This window comes from Parambassis ranga, chromosome 1 (genome assembly GCF_900634625.1).
Source record: "Parambassis ranga chromosome 1, fParRan2.1, whole genome shotgun sequence".
NCBI classification, from domain to species: Eukaryota; Metazoa; Chordata; class Actinopteri; family Ambassidae; genus Parambassis; species Parambassis ranga.
Window position 1 is genome coordinate 16,989,968 of NC_041022.1, and position 21,117 is coordinate 17,011,084.

General features: G+C 41.2%; 1 protein-coding gene across 1 annotated transcript in view; it reads left to right on the plus strand.

Annotated features, from left to right (window-relative positions):
* The window catches only part of fam13a (family with sequence similarity 13 member A), a 47,370-nt gene that overhangs the window by 21,916 nt on the left and 4,337 nt on the right, over nucleotides 1–21,117 (plus strand). The window contains exons 9-18 of the mRNA XM_028403556.1: nucleotides 3,731–3,772; nucleotides 8,515–8,556; nucleotides 8,658–8,837; nucleotides 9,763–9,967; nucleotides 11,597–11,655; nucleotides 11,942–11,984; nucleotides 16,884–17,043; nucleotides 18,981–19,046; nucleotides 20,541–20,754; nucleotides 20,836–20,977. Coding sequence (XP_028259357.1) covers nucleotides 3,731–3,772; nucleotides 8,515–8,556; nucleotides 8,658–8,837; nucleotides 9,763–9,967; nucleotides 11,597–11,655; nucleotides 11,942–11,984; nucleotides 16,884–17,043; nucleotides 18,981–19,046; nucleotides 20,541–20,754; nucleotides 20,836–20,977 — 1,153 coding nt within the window. The remainder of the gene's footprint in view (nucleotides 1–3,730; nucleotides 3,773–8,514; nucleotides 8,557–8,657; nucleotides 8,838–9,762; nucleotides 9,968–11,596; nucleotides 11,656–11,941; nucleotides 11,985–16,883; nucleotides 17,044–18,980; nucleotides 19,047–20,540; nucleotides 20,755–20,835; nucleotides 20,978–21,117) is intronic.

A 21,117-nucleotide genomic window follows, 5' to 3' on the forward strand; every position in this document is an offset into this window, starting at 1 on the left:
TGTGTCCTAACATGGGTATAACATCAGCTCAGCCAACCAGCTGGAACAGAAATGTCCTAGATTAAGCAGCAAATATAACACTTCAAAGGTGGCAATAGCTTTCCTCGCCATGTCAGGGTACCAGTAAATCTTCAGGTGGATTCTCCCCCAGTCCCTGTAATGTTCCTTGCCAAGCCGTATTAGGTGGCTGATCCACAGACAGCATGACAGGGGACCCCAGTAACATGCCTCAGTGATCTGAACTCACTGGTATTTACTAATAGACACATGCAGTATGAGGAAAATAAAACACACTTCAGTGTTCATCTTCAGTTCAAAAACACTTTTCACACTCCATGTTGATTAAGATGATTATGGTGAAAAAAAGTTGTTCTGATTTTGTTACATAAAACCCAAAGCCTATAGATGATCATTTTCCACAGGTGGAAATCTGTGTTTTCATATCTATAGCAGCCCTCATGACCACTTGTCAGCTTGCTCTCACTTTCCATAGCTATGTGTCAGACAAATAGTGCAGCACTCAGAGCAGCACAACAAACCCGGCCAGACCTGTAAGGTGTAACATCTAAACTCAAGAATGTAAAAAGTCTTCGCCATGCAGTTTTGTTTTGTTTTTTTTTGTTTTGTTTTTCATTTGATCGCCTGTATTATTTTTGTATCACATTAAATTTGATCCATGCACAGTCCTTTCCTGGAACTGCCCCCATCCTGAATCTTTCAGGTTGTTCAGCACACTGGAAATCAAATCACCCTTCTCAGGCTTTTCTATTACTGGCTCCACTATTAGATCCACTCTGTGACTGTATCCGAGCATGAGTCTCTCTCTCTCTGTCAAATAAATGAAGTGAGTAATCTCAACTGTACCTTGCTTGCCTTGTTCACATGAGCCAACATATCAGCGTCATGTGAATGTGTTATGATCTTAGCATGGCATAGTGGCACATAAGGGATGCATGCGGGCTTTTGTGTGGCGTTGCCATGGTTCACTAAATCTTGTGATGTAACCATTGGGTTTCTTAGAAGCCCTTTGGAAATAGGTGGGAGTGAGGAACGTTGCAGTGTGGTGTGAGTACAGGTTCCCTGCGGGTACCACAGTATTGTTGGCCGCCTGTCAGGAAGTCTCATCCATCAGCCTGGACAGCTCATATTTGCAGCAATAACCTGCTGGCCGGATCAAACTGGTTTTTTCTGCAAATTTAATGTCTCGTGGTGCCGTTTTATAATTTTCGCATGAGGCAATGTTCCTTAGTTATTCTCAGTCATGTCTTATAATGTGGACAGTCAGCAAGTCAAAAAGATCTGTTTCTTTTTGATGTTGCAACATGTGTTAATGATCTCATGCCTGATGCTGTTACAGCTAGGAGAGCTGACCCTTAACCCATTTTAAAAGACAGATAAATAAATAAATGTTTTATAATTTTATAATTGTGATATTAGTGTTTAACTTTTCAGTAGCTTTTCCATTGTGGTGATTTGCTCATTTTGTCTGGTTATGTTTAGAAAGTGAAGATGTTCATCTTCGGGTCTTCCATAACTCAATATCGAAACCTAATGCTCTGTATTGCTCAGCAATGTCGGTTCTTTGTGTGGGAGATGTGGGAGATATATTTATTTTCTAATATTGGTTTCATGTTCATATCTGAGATTTTTAAGCATTCTTCAGCCAGCATTATTATTGTGGCGTGCTGTAGAGAGATTTTGGAAAAGGCAAGGCAGAACAAGGAGAAAGGAGAGACACTGCCAAAAATACTTGGAGCCAATTGAAGGATTGTTCAAGTGACCAGCATCTGCTCTGCCAGACTACCTTTGTCTACATTTTTAAAAAAAAAAATGTTGAAAAACTGGAGCTTGTCCAGATTGACTAGCTTGTCATTAGTAGTTTTCCGTTCGCCCCGGAGGGATAAGGCCTTTTCCGAGTATGACTACAAAGCTTCTTTTTATCGCCTCAGTAAGGTAGTGGGTAAGCAGGATTTCCGCTTTTGCAATTCATGGCGGCAGTGACGGCACACATTATTTTAATAAGCTTGCCAGACTGTGTAACACCAGTTAAGAACCTGGGTGTGAGGGGTGAAAACATTCAACACCAACGCTCTAGAGGAATTTAGGCTCTAGAGTTCAATCCCACAACTACAGCACGGCTGTTGAAACACATGTAAATTTGCTTTACACTTTGTAATTCAGAAGTCCTTTTGAAGTTCAGCAAACTTTGGCCCATTTTGATTCTTGGATGACTTGAAACCTAAATCCTTTGTTTTGAACATGCTGAGGTGCTGCTTGAATGGCCAAAGTGGTTCACCCTCCCCTCCACACACCTGCCTCTTACCGTAAGCCCCATGCCGGCAGGTCACGTACCAAAACACAGCAGGGTACCAAACATTCAGTCACCTTTTACAAAAACAGCTCTGAGTTACAGAACATCTGAGTGAAAATGTGAACACGTGAAGTGTGCTTTCTCCTTTTAGCATCTCTTTAGCTGTAAATAGGACAAAGTAAATGCAAATTACGCAGCACTGAATTTCAGTAAATAAATACCCTTTACATGAAGGTCATAACAAATGGTTTAGTGAAAATGCAAAAGTGTCCTTCACACTGTTCAAGGTCGAGTGTTGTCAGCAGAACAGCAGGGTATTGTTGCACAGCAGAATTAGTCCCAGTTCTTTTCACATACCATACTATACTATTACCCCAATTACACTTGCTTTGTTTGTTTGTTTGTTTGTTGAAAAATCAAAGTTAACAAATTACCGAATAATAAAATTAAGTTTTTAGCATGATAACCACTGAACTGTCAAACTGTTAAAGTTTTTTTTTCCAAATAAGTTCCAGTTGCTGAATTGAAATGTTCTGTAGATTTGCACCAATGCATTTAGTGAAATAGGTTTAAAACACAACCTAAAACATGCACTTTATTTAGCCACTGAGTGACAAACACCGTCCTGAGCAACTGAAATCTCAAAAGTAGACTGTCAACATTTTTTAACTGGTGCTTCTGTCCTTTCTTCTACATATCTATGTGCTGCTAAGACACATGTTGCCCTCTCAGGTAACCAGCCAAATAATTCCAATAGGGTAGGATTGACTAAAATATTCATTTTTGTCTCCAATTGGATTTATAATTAATGAACTTAACCTGCTGCAAAGCTCACAAAAAGCTGATTCTGGTTCATTTGCATCATAGCAGTTTTATTAGAAAAGACTGCACCATAGTAAATGAAATAACCTTTAAGCCTAATTCAAATCCTCCAACATGTCTTTATTCTTAAAGGTTTGGTTGCAGTGTTTTTCTTCCTGCTTTGACTTTAGCGAAGATAATACAGAACTGAGCTCTGCTTAGGCAAACAACACTGGGAGATTATGAAATTTTCATCCTGTAAGTGCCAGGATATGAAAATGTTAAGCAACTTCAACATTTAGTGCCAGCACCGAGTTCCTCTTTGTGTTGCATAATTCCATCATGTGTCGTTGGCATACATTCAGTGGCAGCAGACAGCCTATATTCTAGAGCAGCACTCATTTCTCTGTTGGTTCATAATAATTACCACTGACAAGTCACAAAGGCACTGATCTGTGCCTATTATTCTGCAGACAAAAGCCAGCCTTATGTGCCTATTTTCAGCCACACTAACATGTAGTGATGAGGAGGGAGGGTGTTTCAGGTTTTTATGCCTTTGTACTTCATATCCACATGCTGCAAACTAATTAACTATGTCTGTTTGCTTTTATATTGCAGCTCCCAAGAAGAAGACAGACCAATATCTCCTTTCTACATGAGGTAGGCCCACTGTGTTTGTGTTACAAAGCTGGCAGAGTGTGTTGAGAGCATGTTGTTTTGAACTGGAGGTGTGGGGGAAGTGGCTGAGTGTGCTGCCTCAGTGCATTATCATCAGAAACAATGGAACCACCGGTTAGAGGGAAAAGCAGAGCTGCATGCACATGCAACAGTTTGCTCAACACAGTTTGGTTATTGTGGCAGAGAGCACATGTTTCAGACGCACCACCTAAGCACAAGGCACATGTGGGTGAAGACACATATTCAGAATGATGTGGTGATTATTAATGTATAACAGCAGGGGCGGATGAAGAGAGTTTTGTCAGTTAGTTCACATTTTAAGTAAACTATGGTTAATCATTTCAGTCATTTTCAAAACTAGTGAGACTTTCCTTTATACCACAGACATCTGAATGTCACCTTACAAGACACCCTCTTTACTCGTCACAAACAAAGCTGGCACATGGCATACTGGAAATTTGTAATCTGAGGTGTATTAGTGTTCCTTGGCAATATAAATCCTAACCATTCTGCCTCTGTACCTTTCACACAGAGAGTTAAATATATCAAAGCAATAAATGTGTTGCACATGCAGGTGATAATCCTGCCTCCAGGTTCGACCTGACCATACCTCTAGATAATCACTTGTTAACCATTAATGATCCTTCTGCCATAATTTCCTATTAGCCTTCAGCGTTATGTACATTAACCTAAAGCAGTTTTTTCAGTATCTGCGGCCAGCTGCCTCTTCAGTTTGGAGCTGTAGGCTATTTATTGTTCACTGAGATGGCAATAGAGCTGACAAGGATCCATGGTTGGCTATTTTGTGTGATCAAGGATTTAAAAAAAAATGAGATGACCCAGAACAAACGACACAAACATACAATACAGTTCAGCTTTAATATGCTCCACTGAAAATGTTCTTAGAACAGGGACACATTCTCTTTGTTGTGAAATATTTCAACACAAATCCTTTATATCCATGATGGTGCATTAATCCAGGCATGGGCATCTGATTGGTCACAGAGTCAGCTATGTACAGTATGTGTAGCACAGTATGTAGAACATACCACCTGTTTTCTGTGGCGTAATCTCCTAATATGTAATTACATAATGTACTTTCAGATTCTTTTCGCATTCAGCCATTTGCACCTCAAATACATCGATGTAAAACAGAACACCATTGATCGCCACTCAGTTCATTTTAAACTGTGAGGGTGACACAGAGGCTGTGCTGTTGGCTTTGTTGAGAAAAATGTAAATATTATGGATCAAAGAGATGTCACAGTGGGGTTATGAGAATAATTAACAGTTTTTAACACACTTGGATGAACCAGAGGTCCCCACTTACTGTTTACATTCACTGCTCATGTTTATCAGTGAATAACTCCATGGCCAGCTTGTACTTTGTCTCACACATCCATACACACTCTGTCTCTCTGCTGAGGTCCGACTGCATTCCTTCAAATACACGCAGACTGTCATGGCTTAACCTTAGCCCAGTCAAAGTGGATCATAGATCAGCATATTTTTACTGTGTGTGTGTGTGTGTGTGTGTCGTTTACAAAGGCTCTGAAAGTCCTGGCCAATATCTGACTGTGGTGTAATACTGGATTACCTGAGCAGACGTCCCTTGGTACACGGTGCTGGGGATTTAACTGGCGTAAGCTTTTGCTGTGTGAAGCTTTGGAGTTGTTTCCTCCACACTTTTTTTATGCCATAAAGAGCGGTTAACTTTAAAACACCACCAACACAGCAGCGGAAACTACACAAGCTTATCATTTACTTCTTACTTTTATTTACAAAGCAGTTGTAGTTAGATGGTCCAGACTTAAGCATATGAACTCAGCAATTTTGAAGCTTTTGTAAAACAAAGACTTGCACTGCTGGCTTTTTAAACACAGACACAGCAGGAAAAAAACAGTATGACGAGTGCAGAAATAAAACCTGTTTAAGTGTTCAGCAGATCTTACAGACCGTCAGTGTTTATTAAGGTATGAAATGTTATTTGGAGTCTGTCAAACAAGCCTGACAGAGAGTCAGCTTTTAGGAAAGAATTTGTGTTTTCATGCAGATCATTGATTTGATATGTATGTAACTGCAGATATTGATTAAATTAATTAGTCTTTTGTCTTCATGCTTCTGGCAATACTTCTCCCACTATCAGAGTGGCTTCAGTTTCAGCACTAAGTTGGCAGATATGTAAATGATTTTTAAAATATGTGTAACTCGGCAGTAGAAAGATCAATGACTTTAAAAGGTGCTCTCTTCTTGTGCATGTATGATTTTAGTTACATAAACCTTAAGGTTCATGTTTGCTCTTTCACAACTGGAGCAGACCTTGACCAAACAACTGTTGATCTTATAAAACTTAGGTAAATAGTATCTGTCACCATTGTAGTGTATCTTAAACAAACAGTAACAAGTTTGTTTGAAGATCAAACACACACAGTTATACAATAACATCAGAAAGGCAGGTAATGACTCCAGAGGTATGTGAGGTCTGTATAGCTCATGTATTCTATTTTAAAACTGGGGCAGTGAACTTGCACAATCCTTCTACTGCGAAATTAGCTGTTTGAATATCCAAATCCAAAATCATTTTATATTTTTAGAGTGACTGTAAGAGAGGATCTTTAACTTGGCTTGTTCACATTCTGGTGGTGATGTTCTCGTTCTCGTTCTGATGCAGTGACTCATCCCTCTGACCGTACACCGTCTTTGGCCGACAGTTCATGACTCAAACATTCTCCATTACACCTCAGGCAACAATCCTGTCTCATGACACAGCCATTTCACACAGTTGCATATGTTAAAACTAAGTCAGTGGAACAAAGTTCTCTTCAGGCACTTAAACTACCCTTCTTATATCTTATGTCCTGTACCAATTAGGGACTGTCTGGACAGATGATAAGATATTTAATAACCAGATATCTCTCACATGTACAGGCAGTGCCACTCAGCTGTTTATTTATTCAGAAGGAAAAACATGGCTAATTTAAATTTGTAGACTGCTGTAGATTAAAATTAGCCATTAGCCTTTGACAAAACATACAAGGAATAGTACTTAATATACATGGAGCAATGTCTCACACCAGCTGTTCCTCTATATTCAAACACGAATAACATTTAATGATGAAAGTTTGCTTTTCTCATGAGAAAACACATGACATCATCAAATATAGCCGTGACCATGTTTTAAGTGCCATAATTAACAGTTAGTTGTATGTGGTCAAAAGTCAAAAATAATGTTTAGCTACTGTTTTAAACCTTTGCAACATCAGCACTAAGACTGAAACACAGAGCACCATGAGCTTGATTTGTTAGAGTGGGCGCTATAAATGTTTGTCGAGGTATCATAAGCATCTTCTCCTCTCATCACGTTCATATAAGGAATGGCCTGTAGCACCAGGAGTCACACTAGAAAGTTCTAAAAAGTCATTTTACAGTCGTAGAGATTAAAATCCCATGTCTGTAGTGTCCTCTTGATGGATGTATGCCTCTGACATTTGCGGGCATTATGGTCTAAGGTTAAATCAACATTGGTAAGCCATTAAACCGTTTTGTGTTGCTTTAACCTGTTGCATTCAGAGCCAGAGTCTATTATTAGGTAGCAGGCTAATATTTTTCCTGCTGTGAGGTAATCGGGCAGTTTAGACTGCTGTTGCTGGAGTTACTTTTGCCCTTCCGTCGACCTTTTTTTTTCTTTTAACTTACACAAATGAAACTGCTCTTGAAGTACAGCTGCTTTTTTATTGGACTCTAAAATTGCTCCCAATAATAATTAGAATTTCTTGAAATCATTAACGTGATAATCAGCACATTCCTTTATTTTTATATGTTTGGTGCCTAGATAAGACAACCAGTGAACAGGTTTCACCTTGGATTGAGAACAGGCTGCCTGTAGCTTTCTCTAACATTTTACAGACTACAAGATAAGTCACTTATAGCTGAAACAAGTACTCAGTTTAACTACCAGTTTAGATATACAGGGTCCATAAACTTTGTGAAAATGTCTTCACAGCTTTGACCAACTGACTGAAGTCACATCTGCCTTTCCTGGAGTATGTGTACGGTACTTCACTCTGTATAATAAGGGTGACCTGAAAAAAAGTCTTCTATAAACAGTGATGTTGACAGTGAAAGCACAGCTTGGCAGTGGGCCACGAACAGCGGGACACTGATAAAGGGAGAGATAATGATCAAGTCATGGTACACTGTGAAGGTGACTCCAGTGTACAATGGCACAGACATCCATTGACATTACATAAGCTGTCACCACAGACAGTAAACTCTGATTTACATTAAAAAAAAACTACAACCAAACCATCATTGAGATTTTAGAGTGATAATGAAATGGATGGTTCTGTTATCATGTGAAATGAAGCCTGTATACATGTTTAGTTGTAGGAACTTTTGATTTCGCGCGATAGAATCAGTGTTCATTCGTTTTTTTCCCTGCAGGTTATGCACCCATTTGCTTTACGGTAGAAAGAAAGATACAGATGAGGTCATACGTCAGGGTAAAGATCTATGACCATAGACTCTGCTGCTGGACTTACTGGTAGCCATAGAAGCCAGCCACTTTGCTCTCAGAGGACCCATTTAAGCTCATCCATGCACATAGATGCCTTGATCTCCCAGGGCCAGGAGCAGAGCCCCGTGGGATTTTCGGCGTTGCTCAGTGACCTGCTGTGACCACTTGTTTATGTCACATTAACCTCCTATGCTTGTTTTTCTTGCAGTAACCATCTCTCCCCTGTCCAATGCAGACCAGATGTAGCAAAGTAAGTGGGCACTCACACTGTTACATGAAATACATGTGGCTGTAGTGATCAATGAGTTTAAAGAACAATACCTCCTAACGTTTCTCATTTTCTCCCTAAAGTATTTTAGACAGGACCATACATGCAGCAGTGGAGCAGCACCTCTTTGGCGTAAACCCTGTGGAGGATTGTGACACAATCACATGTCCTTCAAGCCCGATGGTGACGCTGACTGCGCGACAGAGACGGCGACACCAGAGAGAGCAGCAGGAGGAGGGCCCGAGACACAGAGAAAGAAGCAGGTATACTCTGTTCGCATTTTCAGAAAGCAGGAAGTTGATAGTACCAGCAAAAACATCAGTGTGTTTTCAGTGGCAACACTGCAGGGCAAAATCTTACAGCTTAAATCATCTCCCTAATGTAAGCGATTTTAATATATAATAAATAAATAAAAATGTAATATATATATTTTACATACATAAGTACATTTTTGTGAGAAACGTACACACACTGATATAGTAAGAAACCATCGATTATTTTCTTTTCTTTTGCCGATTGACATGCTGAAAAATCAGAAAACCAGACTGACAAGACACATTTTGAGCCCATATTTTCGGAGATGGGTTGCTCTTGTCATCATGACTCTTTTAATTACTTTTATGATGTCAGTTGAAATATTACATTGGTATATCTTCTGATAATTGCTGGAAACAGCTTGTGAAAATAAATATTTTTTGTGCTTTGGGGTTGACATCAATAATCCTATTATCACTAAAGCCTGAAAACAATGCATCATCTCAGTGAGGCTACTTCCAGTTGGTGTTTTGGTCGTAATCAGCGCTTCATACTATGTGGCTTGCTTGTCCCCTGAGACGTAGCACAGACATAACAACTGGAGTCATCCCAGTAAGAAGCTAATCCTTGTTGATGGAGATCTGGTGGAGTCTGAGAGATCAGTGACAATGGATTAGAGGAGTGTCTTTGTCCAGAGATGGCAGAAAATGTCAGTAAGAGCATCGACAGTAAATAGACAGCAAGTTGAATTACCACAACAGCTAAACAACACATTAGCTCATGGAGAATGTATAAATAAGGCGTCAGGTCATCCTTGGCATTTGGTTTCCTCCAGCATTTCATCTAATGTCAAGGTGGTAAAGACAGAGAGAGTCAGATGGTCGGCAAATGTCTTGTTTCCTCACTCTCTTTTCCTTCTTCGTCTGAGAGCAGAGCTGCATCCATCAGGGCAGACACCAACAAGGAGAACATCCCATCGAGCACTGGCAGCAGCTCAGGCAGCGTGGGGGAGGACACAGGCAGCAGCGTGGACTCACAGGGAGGCCGGAGTGGTCACGCTGAGCGAACCCCGAAACCCAGGAAGTCAAAACGCAACCCGTCTCTTGTGCAGCTTACTGACAACCAGGCTGCCCGCTCAGTGAGTCACTACACCTTTTCTCCTCATCTCTGTTCGTCATTGTGTCATTTTCTCCAGTCTTCCTCATAGTCGTGTTATTATTTCTGCCAAAACCTTAATTGTAGGTCAGCATATGATGTCACAAAAGCTGGTAGCATTTATTTATTTATTTCAGGGAATATGAATGTGACCATAGGCGAAACTGTCAATTTTATGTCCCAGAAAACACGACACATTTCAGGGCTCTCTGCATAGTCAGTAAATCGTCTCCTGATCCACCTGCACCAGTGATAAACGTAGCGTTCATCTCCACTCCCTCTCATCCTTTTTTCTGAGTCACTGCAGTTGCACTTAGGAAGACTACTAAATAAAGGCAAGTTGGAAAATGACAGGAAGCTGAGCAGCTGCTTAATGGTTCCCTGCCATTGTACAGCAGCTTCTAATATGCAGTATGCCACACTAATTGTTACCCACTCCTTTTTTCAGAAGTAGTCCCCATGTAAAGGGCAGTTATGAGTGCAGCTTTTATCCACTGTAATGAAGAAGCAGAGAGCAACTTGCCCTTTTACTGCTGTTATGTGGGTTCTAGAGATCATATTGTTTTTACTGAAATAACTTGCTTCATGTAGTTTATAGTATTTTATGTTGCTAATTTATTTTATTTATTTACCCTATTATTTTGGGTAAAAGTAGTATTTGGAAGTTATTTTCTTACATTTTGTAATCTACATTACTTCAAAAGCTAAGTAACAATTTATTAACTAGTGGTATGTTTTATTTGTCAACTGAGCTGCAGACTCAGACCCAGCAGTGCTATGGCACAGTTCTATAGAAGGCGTATGTGAAATGAGTAAAAGTCACTACGAGGACATGGTGTGAAGCATGGAGCTGTAGTAACAGGATCTCTGTAGACTCCTCTTACCATTCCACAGCATGTAAGCATGTCAAATGATTAGTCACTCTTGGCCTATAATTGATGACTAATATAAAGATAAGCCGCATGGCATGGTGTCGCACTGGCTGACTGATGGAAATAGATTTAGTGACTTTATACACTAACACTCAAGGAAGCGAACCTGAGTCTGACCAACTGGTTTATTTTCTTGACCCTTCATGCCAACCCCTTATGTAACTGTACAGATGACACACGATACCTTGACACACATATGGTACATATGTGATAGCTGGCACAATCGTGATTGGCTGTGCAGGTGGTGTGCTGCGGGGTTGATGCTGATGAGGATCTGTGCCTCGCCTGGTATGAGCAGCTGTCTCTGTGACTGTAAGCTCTTTAGGTCAAGTGTCATTGAGGGTAATCACAACGTTTCTTTACCTGTCTTTTAGATGCTTTATGGAGCATGTTTTGTTTAATTGATCATCACTGACTTTGAAGTGCTAGACACTGCAGCTCCTTCAGTGGCCACTTGAAGCTTCCTCCAAGCTTTATCCATAATGTCTAAGTGTGTGACTGTATATATTTACAGAAACACACAACATTAACACAAAGAGCTGTGAGAGAGGTTTAAAAGTGATAAATTAAATAATCATGGTTTCTCATTAACACAACAGATGCAACTTGTTCCATATAGATATAAATGATCATAAGACTGCTGTTTAATAAAAGTTGGAAATCTGTGTGTGTTTTCACAGTACAAAAAATGTGTTGAGGAAAGACCTGGAGAAATCAACATGGACACATTTCACAAAGGGTGAGCTCTTCCAAAACCTCATCTATAAACACCTGTTGCTTAAATACTGCACTTACATTAGCAAACAACTGGCTGCCACTCACTGCTCTGTCTGTTAAGGGAACCGTCTGGTATGTTGTGGTTTTTATAACTCACACGTTATCTGATAAGAACAAGCATCACAGATATGTGTGTGTGAGAATGTATATCTGTATCTGAGGCATCTGACTTTAAACTGTAAGATAAACTCCATTGGGTTGATTAGTCACACGCTGGTGTTAAAGCTTCTCTGTTTTAAATTTTCCAGGAATGAGAGGTCGAGAAAGGATGGTCTTATGTCTGCTTCACAGGTAGGTTCAATTTCACCGTTCTTTCTTAGTGTAACAGCAACACAGGGGCTCACCTTTAATAAAGGTAATGCAGTGAAGACAGCAGGCAGTCTACAACATACAACATTTACAGTGTCAGTAAATGTGGGAAAGCCCGGGCTTTTACTGCAGGGCACTGACTGGATTTAAATGTGAGACATTTGTAGACCACAAAGGTCAAACCAAGTGATTTGTTCTGGCATAGAGAACATTTTGGTCACAAGCTGTCACGATATGCCGCGCTTGTTAAACATTCCATTTTCTGATTCCACCAAAATACTCGTGGGGTTCCCCATGTTAAATTGCCCCTTTAACAGTATAGCTAGTAGTTACTGATCACATAGAACAGTGCACACTATGTGTTTTGCCCATTGGATTAAAAAATAATTTAGGAGTATAGAAGAATACTACCCACACAAAAACACAGAGAATATAAATATAAAAGGGAACTCACTAAAAATCCCTGAATTCAAAAGGAAAGTCTAAAATGAAAGCATGAACACTTGGAAGGACTCAAATGTTTGTTTTGACCAGTGTGTTACTCATTTGTGACACCAGAACGTAACAACTTTTGCTGAACAGAAACTCGTCTGCACTTCCACATAAATGCAAACCTTTACCTTTTTTACTGTTCCTGTGAAAAGGGATTTTTTCACCGTTTTTTGAGACACACACAGTTGCTCTTGCATTAGCAATTTAAAACATTATAACATTTGATTTTAAGTTAAGTGTTGCTGTGGGTGTGAGCAGAGGGAAACAAGCCGCCACCTCCATCTGCCCATCTCCAGTTTTAATCTGGAGAATCTGGAGTCATGCTGCAGAACCAATATGGTGAATCTTTTGCTAAGACGCGCAGATGGACGTTAGTAGCAGCTCAGGCTGCAGCTCCACACTGTGCTGCTGAGCAGCCATCTGGAGCCGGCATGTTGCAGTTCTCTAAGTGGAGGCTGGTGCAGCAGCCGCTCAGCTGGTTGCTCATGTCCGGGTTATAACATGAGCATCAGTCAGACATGATCATTAGCATCCAGCCTGCTTTTTATCCTCTGTCAGATCAATGAATAGACTGATTCTGTCTACGCTGTTTGGTGACCTCAGAGTTTTCAAACAATGTATTATTCACTGACTACATGTTTGTTTTTGTGTTTCTTGTACCTTGCACTTCCTTTTTACGGACACAACAATTTACATGCAAAATAGTCAGCAGATAGAGAAAAAAAATATTTCAAGACAAACTCACTGTGTCTACACACTGTTCGTAAACACACCGTCAGTGTGTTGCAGTATTGTGTTCCTTATGTCAGTGTGTATGAAGCTTTAGTCTCTGTAAACTGATACTCCTCTGTCAAAACATGTTGTACATACATAAATACAATGAAAGCGACAGTGGGAAGCGAGAGTGTTTTTCACCAGCGCATGTGTGCACAGATGAATTGGGCTGTTTTTTTAAAACACACAACAATGATCACATCATATTCCACATAGCACGCACAATATTAGGGATGTTTTTTTGTTTTTGTTTTTGTTTTACCACTATGCAAGACAGAAGTTATCAGACACACACAAGACAACAGACGGTAATGTTGTCAGTGTGCAAGCAGAAAAGCACACACAATCTAAGCAAAAAATCTTGTAGGATCCAACATGTGTTTGTTTGTACACTCTGTGTGTGTCAACCCCTAAACATGGATTAATCATTGTCTAATATATCCCGCTTGTCTATCCACATACACACATATTCACACTCAGACACACCCACAGCAGCTCTGTCTGTCTCACCCCTCCTTTACGCCAGCTGGACCGCTCATGATGATGTAATCATGGCTCAAGTGAATGGCTGATGTTCCAGGGAACAATGTCTGTGTCTGTGTGTGTATGTGTGAATTTGAGCATGTCAGGATGATGGTGAGCTTTAACATCTGTGCTAGAGCTAACCCATGGTGACTGTCCTTGGAGCATCTTGAACTGATTTGTATTCACTGGTTCCTGCACCTTTTCTGTAAATGGATTAATGACATTTTTGAATGATTGATCAATCTGCTTTAACAATGGGGAACAACTATTAATCAGCAGCTCGTTCATCACTTTAATGAGTCATTTGCATATACAAACACAAAAGTTTGAGTTGCTGCAGAAACTTTTTGGCCCCTTTAGGGTTGATAGTGTAGCTGCATTATATGGTGAGCTGTTGTTGACCTGCTCCCCTCTGAGACTCATAACATTACATAACATTCACCCAGTAGACTCTTCTATTTCACTAATGAGTGCATACTTGATTACATGTCTGCCTTTAGCTGAGCTGGTAACACTTTAAAAGAAAGAACACAAAGTACAGTGGTTTACAACAAATGCTCCCCACCTTCTGATGAATAAACATGTTTTTCTTGCATCAAGGACTTCACAGATCAAATAAGAAGTTACATGTGAGGAGAGTACTGCTCTGTTAAATAACAGCATATTAGGGTGAGACTTGAGACGTCGGTAAATAGCAGAATAGAATAGAAGTCATTTATTCATCAAAAGCTGGGGAATTACTGTTACAGCAGTAATATACAGGCACTCAGCATACTAAACTTGGTTCCTTAAAGGTACAGAAAACAGTATTTACAAGAAGAAAAAGATATAGGATATATGTACAAATAAACAAATATAAGCGTGCATTGAAGAGCTAAACTGTGTGAAAATCTGTCAGTTACAATATTCAGTCAGAGTGTTATCTATGACACAGAGATGAGGAGTTATACAGACTTATGGCATGAGGCAGGAAAGATTTAGTGTAACTGCCCCTAAGACATCAGAGCTGTCTGAGCCTTTTGGAAAAGTCACTCCGTTGTCTGTCTGGTACAGGGAGGAGAGGGTGATCAGGGTTATCCATGATAGCAGTTTGTTCAGCGTCCTCCTCTCCACCACTCCACCACAAATATGATGTTTTTGTAAAGAAAATCATATCAGTCATTTGAGTAACAACATGAGACATGTGAGTAAAGCACAGCGTGATCCTGCCAAACTGATCCGTGTCTGTTTACACCAACCAGAGACACTAAAAAAAACAAACTGGAATAATCATATTCAGAGAACATGTATTAATATTCACTTCCATATGTTATTCTCCTCATACATACACACAGACCTTTCTAATGTGTTTCTCACAGAGTTTTACAGTGTAACAAGGTGAACACATACAATTGTATATTTTGTATTTAATGTGTTTGTCTTTAGTTAAAAGGCATTATAATTTACAATCAAATTCTGAATAGAATGCATTCTTTCACATAAAAGCACCCTAATGTATATAATACATAGATTCTCAGGGATAAAGTGCAGGGATTTGGTTACTGTAGCCACATCACTCGCAGTGTCCTGTTATACAGCTAGTTACTAAAGAAATCAATAACCCAGAAAATGACCTAAAATGAAATTTACTGGATTTCTTGAGTGGATTACTGACATCATCCGTAGTGATTAGAACTGCTTCCATAGCAACAGTTTGTCATACTGATGAGAGCCAAGTATTCAATAAAGCCTTGTTTGTAAATGTAGAAAGCCTCACTTGGAATGAAGTGTTTTGTCTGTTGCAGGATTACTATTTAGCGTTTTAGCTGTTGGATTGTGTGGATGCCTCGTGTTCTGGATGTTGTTTAAAGGATCATATGTGTGCATGGGTCTGTGATACTGAATGTTGACTGACTGAGTACAGTATGTACTTGTCCACGGTGGGAGGTTTCTGGAAAACAGTGAGGGTAAGTGCTACTGAGGGAAAATTTCTCCTGATAGGTGGTGTTCATGTTCTCATAAGGCTGCAGTGCCACTCTGTATCCTCTTTGTGGTTCACACCACATCCGAGTTCTTTCCCATGAAACAGCTGAGGAGATTTGATAACTCCCTGTTTTTGGCCCTATGCCCACCACAGCACCAAAACACACGTAAACACCTGAGACTAATTATGCTGCTCTGCCATAATCTCTAATAATTCAGCCAACAACAACAACAACTCTTTAATGAAGAAAAACCAAAACAAGGCCTGTTGTAACCAGATTCAAGCGCACCCCTTCCTGTAAGCTGTCTGTGGCACTTATGAGGTCTAGTAGCAGTGTGTCTTGATCTGTTTTCCCTAAAAATAGCTTGGTCCCACGCCCAGGCAGAGGAAATGGGACCCCATGGGCTTAGCAATAAGTGATCCATGGACACGTTCTAAATGCATGACCAGCTGAGTGTGTTTCCCAAATTATTTACAAAGCACCAGAATTCCATGACTGCCATCATGGAAATGCAATGCCTGTGACATTTATAGAAAGAAGTGGGTAAAATGTGAAGTAAATGGGGGCTGGTGCTTTCATGTAGAGTCCCTGTCTTCAGCTGAAGTCAGATAGAAATAGGAAAAAAAAAATCACCCAGTCAGCCTACGTGTGCTGGCTCACAATCTGTCTGTTTTTTTTTTTTTTTTTTTGTCCTCACCTCCTACTTCCCCCGCCCTCCCTCTCTCTAACCCTCCTCCACCCCTCCCTCCTGCTCTTGCTGCTGTGAAACAAACAAGTCTAGAGCTGCGCTCGGGTGGGGAATATATGTATGTCAGGCAAGAGAGAAAGCAAAGAGAACTACTCTAGAGAGAAAATAAGAGAGGGAGGGAGGGAGGGAAGGGAGGGGTGAGGGATTCCTGTGGGTTAAAGAAAAGGCGGAGCAAAGCCACTCCTGCTCTCTCACACACAGCTAAAGACAGATGGGCGGATGTTTTGGCCAGCTAAGTCAGCCAATCACAAGTCGGGAACAACCCCCTCTGTTAGGGCAGGGCCAGACTGAGGGAGTGTGTGGCTCAACTTAAAGAGTGTGTTCACAGGCTGGTCGTTGTTGTTGAGCGCTCTTTTCTTTTCTCTCATGGTTGTGCAGACGTTAAGGATGAAGATCCAGGAGTCGCCCGTCACTTGTGACACGGGGAGGGTCGGCGGCGGAGAGGTGCGTGGCTCGGACCCAGACTGTGAGAAGACGAGCTGTGAGGACGTGCCCCGTCTGGACCTGACAGCACTGACCGAGGACAACAACTGGGGAGGTAAGGCTGCAGGCCCAGCTGCTGTTGAATAGATTTCTGTTTAGAATAAATGTTGAATCTTGTTGTGACTATCTACAACCCCATGCTCAATGTTCTCCACCCAGTTTTGCACATGGGTGTATGGGTAGCAGCTGCACACCTTCTGCTGCCTCCTCTGCTCCGCCTCCCCCTTCTGATGCAGCTCTTGCTTCCTCTCCTGCAGAATTTAATTGCAAAAGATCCTCTTACGATCTGTAGCCACCTAGAGCGACTCACAAGATGTTGTTATCATCTCAACCACTGATTTTATTGCTCCACCCGTGTTTTATTTAAAGAATAAATTTTTTTTTTTTTTACTTAATTTATGTGGTGGAACTGTTTGGAGGCTTTGCTGCAAGCCAGCTGCAATGTTCAGTCAGAATCAATGTTTAAAGAAGAGGTCGAATTGTGATAACAGTGTACCAATCAGCTGGCTGTAGGAACTTGGCAAGCATTTGGAGAGCTGATTGATCCTGTTTGAAAGATCCAGGCTTGTGCTCCATTTAAAAACTCACCCGTGTCGGCTCTGTCACTCCAGGAATATTGATGTTGATGTCTGTGTGCTGTCTGTGTCGACTGTGCACAGGATCACTTCTGAATGCAGCTAATGAAGTATGGCTTCCTAATTTATTGATGATGACTCTTCAAGTTTCATTACTAAGCTGCATTATTCATATGCTGTAATATCACCTTTTCTTGAGTTTATTATAATGGCAGTGACGCTGATTGTTTTGTTAGGATGTTGCAACACATCCGAGCTGGGCGGAGGTTTTTGTACTGAACAGTGAAAACCTTTTAGCTGAACTGCAATGATGACCAACAGGTTCATTTTGTACATTTAAATGTACTGTAATGTAGTTAAAGGGCATGTTGCAGCATGTCTTGACATGTTTTCACTGCAGTGGTTTGTCTCCACTCCCGCCACCACCACCCCTGTGTTTCCTGTTTGAAGCGAGAATCGGAGCAAAATTGTTCCATGCAATAAATCTGTCAGCCTCATGGCTGGAGCAGTGTTGATGATGATTGCATGTTTGTGGAGCTCCCTAGTGGCCAAACTTTATACACAAAAATCACAGAGCTCTGTGAGAGATGGTTGTTGCTGTGCAGCATTCTCTGCATGCTCACAGTCACGTATGAAATAATGACACATTCAGTTGAGTGTGTATGTCGCAGTTTGATGCTTGTTGTTAAATATTTGTGTTGAGGAGGATAACTCTTCTGGTTTTGGCCTCATCTTGTTATTTTTTTTACTCTTGGCTGCTTCCTCAACCTCCTTCTTGAACATTCTGTCCTGAATATATAACTGAGCTCATGGCAGCAAAGACACCACAGGGAGTCTGGATGATTGGCTGTGACAGGCCACTCAAACACACAGGAGTGTGAGATCAAGCAGGGCTTGCCATAGCACGAACTGCAACTGTGTACAGTACATGCATTGTGCAGAGTTTCCTTCTGTGTAGCTGGCACAGTTATTCCTCAGCAAGGAGAGCCAAAGAGGGATTTATACTGTGGCACACACGCGCTGAGCTGAATAATCACTTAATAGAACAGTATAAGGGTTGTAAGCATGCAGTACAGAAGGAGTAATACTGTACCCATAGGCATGTGGGTGGGTGAGTGCATTAGGCAGAAGCGTGTGAGACCTTTGTCCCAGTACAGTTTGTGCCAATGCCTGTCATGGTGACCTGATATTTGGTGCTGCTCTGTCCTTGCCTGTCTGCCAGCAGTGGTGGAAAGATAGCAGCAGACATTCCAAATAGAAGAGACATACTTCTCAACCTCATGTCTGGCTAAGTTAATTAAAGTGTAGACATATGGTGTGTTATTTTGACAACAAAAATATGCTTTCTGCTCCAAGTTTTCATTCCTTCATCTTGTCTTTCTCCTTTTCTTTTCTCCTCCTTCCTCTGTTCCTCCAGATTCCCCGTTTTTTAACCCCCCTTTCCTTGATTTCAAAAGTATTTTCCATTCAAGTTGTTGTGATGGTAAGTCTACATCACTGTCAGTACTGACTTCTTGTCTGTGAATAACGTACGTCAGTGAGAAAGAAAGAAAGGCTGTCTGAATGACCTTTTCCACTGCATGGCAACATGCTTGAATGGTCTGGAACAGTGTGGCAGACCCTCACAAACACACACAACAACCTTTAGTGAAATGGCACACTGGCGTTTTTTTTGTTTCATTAGTCCAGTTAATCCTGAACCATCAGCAAGCAGTTGATTTAAAGGATTAATTTCAAATGCCATGGAGCCTTACTGACCAGCCATGGTCCTAAGCTAGATAATAAGCCTTAAAGGAAGACACTGGGTGTGATTGAGAGGTTAACCTGCTGCTGGGAGCGAGCTCTGACATGCTGGAGAGGTACTACTTGATGAACTGCACGTACCTAGAAGTAAAGGAGGACCCCCGGGACTCCAAAGCTGGAATTTGAGCTAAAACGCTTCTCGTACATCTGAACTCACCCCAGCTAAGAAAAATATGCATGTGCAGTTTTAGACTGGGCCTGAATATTTTCACGGTTGTACACTGACACCTTGGATGTTTACACTGACAGCTGGTTTCCTTCAGAGCTTGTTTTTTCTCCTCACATCTATTCTGCTCGGTATATTTCCAGCCTCCTTATGACACCTGATGTGACCAGTTTCCATGAAGTCAACATCATAACTCCGTCTGTGTCTCGTGCACACGTGCTTGGACAGACACAGTTTTTACCGCCTGCCGTGCAGAGCGTAAACTAAAACACAAATTCATCACAGTACCTCTCCACAGAGGGGTCGTGCCCTGACATTATCCCACAGAGAGGGGCTTTATTAATAGCCCGAGGATTGTCAGGGGTATCTGCATAGCTATTTTAACCAGACATAATTATTGCCAGAGTGGAGACTGTAACTGGGGGATGAACAGAGAGAGAGAGAGAGAGAGAGAGAGAGAGAGTGTCACAACATCTGTGACTGTGAAGCCCCAAAGGAAGTCTTTTTCCCAGCAGTGTTAGAGGGAGTATCTTTATTATACCCAGTGCAGAGAAAAGTCTTGCAAACAAACTCTTTGCATTTCCCACATCATCTTGTATATTACTTGCTCTTTGCCTTAGGAAAACAAACATGCCACAACAGGAGATTAATGGAGTTAACAAACCGAGCTACACTGATTAGTCCAAACAGTCGATTAAGGGCCAATCAGTGATGAGAGGATTTTGCTCCTTTTCTTTTGTCCTGAGAGAAATTGAAAATGTGATAGTAATCAGCTTTTTTACATAAAGAGAACTAATTAGGCATGGATAAATGGTGAATTACTCTAACCCACCTGTGTGAGTTATTTTGTGGCTGCAAAGGTCTTGATCAGCATCAGTATGTGTTCTCTGCTGGCCAGCGCTTACAGCATTGCCACACTAACTGACTAATCCTTCTTTGTTTGCATTGCCTCTTATGTCTTGAACAATCAGTGTCTCATTGTAATATCTCTGTTGTTGTGTCACTCAGAGCCAGTTCCAGCGTATTCACTGCAGAGGGAGAGCATGGACCGCGAAGAAGCTCGGCTGTCCCCTCACGCAGGAGGACGCCTGATCCGCCAGCTGCTGGAGGAGGACAGCGACCCCATGGTGTCCCCTCGCTTCTATGCCTATGGACAGTGCCAGCAATACCTGGACGACACAGAAGTGCCTCCATCTCCGCCAAACGCACACTCATTTGTCAGGTGAGCAGACAGCGGTGGGACCGTATTGCACTGTGGACATATGTAGCCAGGCTGTGGTAACAACTTTATTTGTCCTTATAGTCGCAGGCGGAGTTCATCTCTCGGCTCCTGTGATGATGAAAAAGAGGAGCTGACATCTGCCCAGCTCACAAAGAGGATCCATGTCCTGAAGAAGAAGATCCACAGGTTCGAGGAAAGGTTTGAAGAGGAGCGAAAATACAGGGTAAATACAGACAAACTCATATCCTACATGTCATGCAGACTCAAAACACACTTTGACAAACCACAAACAAGGTTATTGACTGTTCAAAGGGAGTGTATTCTGCCCTATAAAAAGAGCTGCTCACGTGAAGAGTAATAGAA